Genomic DNA, 3,896 nt, shown 5'->3' on the forward strand with positions numbered 1-3,896 from the left:
TCAACAACAAACTTTTCTGAAATCATACAAGGGAACCATCCTGAAGTACAAGCCCACCAATGGCTGGCCGGGGCTATTAGGGGAGTAGCGTCACCAGCTCCTGTGATGCGATAAGAGTGAGAAAGGTCGCAATACTCAGGGGCTGTGTGGCTAAAATGATATATGCAGGTACCAGTTATCCCCTCTAAACTGGTGCCTTTCCATAGCGATTGGGGAAGGAGCATTTTGCATCTAGAGGGATCGGAGGCTAGTTTATCAGTGACCGTGATGTAGCCCTCATAGAAGGGGGGCTCTGGGGACATGCACAGCCAGCATGGGATTTTTAAATCGCTATCAAGGGAACTGTTAAGTAGCTCAGCTGCTACTTCCAAAGGTTGGAATATTTCCGCTATCATTGAAGGTGGGGCGGAGGCTTTGGGCTCAGTCTGTGCCCGTCTAGACCTTCTCAAACCAGTTTTTGTAGCCCTTGTTGAAGGTTGCATCGAGGTTGGATCGAGGCTAGGCACTCTAATCTCTATCCAGTATGGGATGCCCCCTTCCCCCCTCCATTTACACAGCTTTATCTGGGGCTGGTCTGTGTGGTAAATGCTCCCGTTGCATGTGGCCTCAGTCACTTTAGTCGTTGGAGTGTGCCTCCGGGGTCGACTGAGTGGGAAATTAATGGGTGCCTTCTGAGTGGGGTCTGTCACTGGGCGGCGTCCTCTCCTGTAAATGACTACAGGAGGCTTTCTAGGTGGCTTGTATAAGATATTGATACTAATTCCAGGATCATGTCCAGATTTATAAATTTTAACAGCGTAAGTAAGTCCCTGCCCCAGCCACCTAAAATCCGTTGGATTTAGAAAGGTCAGCTGGACTGGGTTACAAGTATAAACACCATAACAGTTTTTGTTTCTTATGTACTTGACAGCGAGGTACTTTTCAGAGTTATAGTATCCATCTAGGCCTCCTGTGACACATGACCACGAATAACAATATTGATGTTTTGGATCGGAGGCACAGTACACATTATAATTGGGGTCAGGCTGGTTTTTAGGACATACATACAGGGATGCCTGCTTGAGTTGAAACATAACTTGCAGAGCTTTAGGCCCACGGCCCGAGCAGAGGTTACGGTGGACCGACCCACCTACCCTGCCAGTTGGGCTGTCATCATTAATTATTATCCCATTGAAAAGTATACATAGGTCAATGGTGACTTGATTTATCGTGCCTTTAGCTCTCCCTAGTTCCCTTTTAGTTTTCTCGTCTGAAACAATCCAGTCCCCATTCCCGGGGTTTACAATTATAATCGAGCACCAAGCCAAATACCATAGTACAGACATAATTTTATGGCTGAGAGTCCTTTACAAACTTTAACTTTAATGGGTTACCAGTCCGTTGTACTGTCCATCGGGGACCCTTTTCGTCGTCTGTAGCTTCTAGTGGCTTGACTTGTGTGTGGTGGATCCACGCAGTCTTTCCTGCTACCTTGACGGAGGTGGGAGTGCTGAGCACCACGGTGAACGGTCCCTCCCAGCGCGGCTCAAGCGAATCCCGGTGGTGTCGTCGCACCAGGACCGACGTTCCTGGCTCAATTGACGCTTGGGGCAGCGTTCCCAAGGGGGGGTTCGGATGTTTTTGTCTGAACAGCCGGTGAATTGAGGTCAGTACAGGCTGGAGACTCTGTAAGGACTTAATGAGATCTTGGTTAGTTACTTCGGCTAATTTGTCTTCTGACAACTTAGGAACTATAGGTGGGGGTCTCCCGAACATAGCCTCAAAGGGGGAGATCCCAGAAATATATGGGGTGCATCTGGCCCTCAGCAATGCAAAGGGAAGAAGGCTCACCCAATTGTCACCAGTTTCTAAAGACAGCTTAGTCAAAGCGTCCTTAATGGTCCGGTTCATGCGCTCTACTTGTCCCGAGCTTTGTGGCCGATAGGCACAATGGAGTTTCCAACTGATTTTTAATACTTGGGCTAACTTTTGGGTAACTTGGGCTATAAAAGCCGGGCCATTGTCGGACCCCATTGATAATGGGAGGCCAAATCGGGGTATAATCTCATGTAGTAGCTTTTTAACTATAACTAGGGCTGACTCAGACTTAGTGGGGAAGGCCTCTACCCAGCCAGTGAATGTGTCTACCATCACCAGGAGATAGCGGTGTCCCTGTAAGCCAGGTTTTACCATATCCGTGAAGTCCACTTCCCAGTGTTCTCCTGGGGAGGTTCCTCGATACCGGGTGGTTTCCAGTGGAGGTTTCCTGGTTGGGTTGACCAACAAACACTGTGGACATCTAGAGCTCAGAGAGGCAGTTAGTTTGGAGAGCTTTGGAATGAAAAATCGATCTCTGAACAATTCTGCTAGTTTAGTTCCTCCTAAATGAGTAGCCTGATGAGCTTGCTGCAAAAGCTCTCGTCCTAGTGCTTCGGGTAACAGCACTCGCTTGTCGGGCAGCTGATACCAGCCCCCTGGAGTGCGGGGTTTGGCTCCAAGTTGAGATGCTAGCTGTAAATCTGTCTTCGAATAAACAGGCTCTGACAAGGCTTGAGGGACTAGCATCAGGGCAGTCATTTCCTCTGCAGGCCCCTCTGATGTGGTTGCTATTTTTCGGGCAGCCTGATCGGCCAAATTGTTTCCTATGATGATGGGGTCATCTCCCACTTGGTGTGCCTTGCAATGAATAATAGCGACTTGCTGAGGTAGCCAGACAGCTGCTAGCAAGTCTAGGATCTGTGGGGCATTTTTAATCTTAGTCCCGGCCGAGGTCAAGAGACCGCGTTCATGGTAAATAGCTCCATGTACATGTACAGTAGCAAAAGCATATCTGCTGTCTGTGTAGATGTTTACCCTCTTTCCTGAGGCTAGCTTTAATGCCTCTGTCAGAGCAATGAGCTCTGCCTTTTGGGCAGAAGTGCCAGGCTCTAACTGCTTAGCCCAGAGTACCTCTTTCTCGGTGGTCACTGCTGCGCCGGCCACTCGCCTCCCGTCCTGAATGAAACTGCTTCCGTCGGTGAAATAATTGTAAGCGTCCTTAAAAGGCTGGTCGGTTAGATCAGCTCGCAAGTTCTGCTGTAACTCGAGAATGTCAGCACACTCATGGAGAGGCATCTGTTGGTTTTCTGGGTTATCGTCGGGCATGAGAGTGGCTGGGTTTAGAGCTGAGGAGGTCTTGAAAACTACTGATTCTGGGTCTAGAAGCAAGGCCTGATAGTGTAGAATTCTGGCATTTGAAAGCCATTTTTCTGGGGGGGTTTTAATAAGAGTCTCTAGGCTGTGGGAGGTTACCACAGAAATCTTTTGTCCAAAAGTGAGCTTTTTAGCCTCTTTGAGTAGCATTGCCACAGCGGCCAAAATTCTCAGGCACGGAGGCCACCCTCCTGCCACTGGGTCGAGTCTTTTAGAAAGATAGGCTATAGGTCTCTTCCAAGGGCCAATATCTTGAGTTAGAACCCCTTTTGCTATGCCTCTGAGTTCATCTACGAACAAGGTGAAGGGTTTAGTAACATCAGGGAGCCCCAGGGCTGGAGCCTCAGTTAGAGCTCGCTTGAGCTGTTGGAAAGCCTGCTCGCACTCATCTGTCCAGTCGAGCGACTTTTGAGTCTCTCCCTTTAAAGAGTCATACAATGGGCGAGCGATTTCAGTAAAGTTTAGAATCCATAGTCTGCAGTATCCGACAGCTCCCAGAAACTCCCGCACCTGTTTCTTAGTTTCTGGGGATGGGATTTGTAATATGGCCTGGATTCTTTCTTTTGATAAAGTCCTCTTTCCTTCTTGTAATTTATAGCCCAGGTAAGTCACGGCCTGGCGACACAGTTGAGCCTTTTTAGCCGAGACTTTATAGCCTAATCGTCCCAAAGTCTTTAACAACTCCTCAGTTGCCTCTTGACATGTTTCTAGGGACGTTGAGGCTA

The 3,896-nt window shown here is 48.6% G+C and overlaps 1 protein-coding gene across 1 annotated transcript; it reads right to left on the minus strand.

Annotated features, from left to right (window-relative positions):
• Window positions 1-223: 223 nt before the first annotated feature.
• Window positions 224-3,512, minus strand: LOC134472144 (uncharacterized). Its single transcript, XM_063233280.1, has 2 exons — window positions 2,170-3,512; window positions 224-1,674 (listed from the first exon to the last, which is right to left on the minus strand). Exons 1-2 carry the CDS (start codon window positions 3,319-3,321, stop codon window positions 1,330-1,332), a joined length of 1,497 nt encoding a protein of 498 aa, XP_063089350.1. The 5' UTR covers window positions 3,322-3,512; the 3' UTR covers window positions 224-1,329.
• Between the last annotated feature and the right edge of the window lie 384 nt (window positions 3,513-3,896).

This window comes from Cavia porcellus, unplaced genomic scaffold (genome assembly GCF_034190915.1).
Source record: "Cavia porcellus strain 051 isolate PalLab524CR breed Dunkin Hartley unplaced genomic scaffold, mCavPor4.1 scaffold_22, whole genome shotgun sequence".
Classification (NCBI taxonomy): domain Eukaryota; kingdom Metazoa; phylum Chordata; class Mammalia; order Rodentia; family Caviidae; genus Cavia; species Cavia porcellus.

What these genes read in the sequence shown, in the direction of transcription:
- LOC134472144 (XM_063233280.1), bottom strand. Translation starts at nt 3,321, where the DNA reads ATGCTACTCAAAGAGGCTAAAAAGCTCACTTTTGGACAAAAGATTTCT. An exon ending in AAGTGGACTTCACGGATATG is followed by an intron (nt 1,675 to 2,169) that starts GTAAAACCTGGC and finishes GATCTCATTAAG; the next exon opens with TCCTTACAGAGTCTCCAGCC.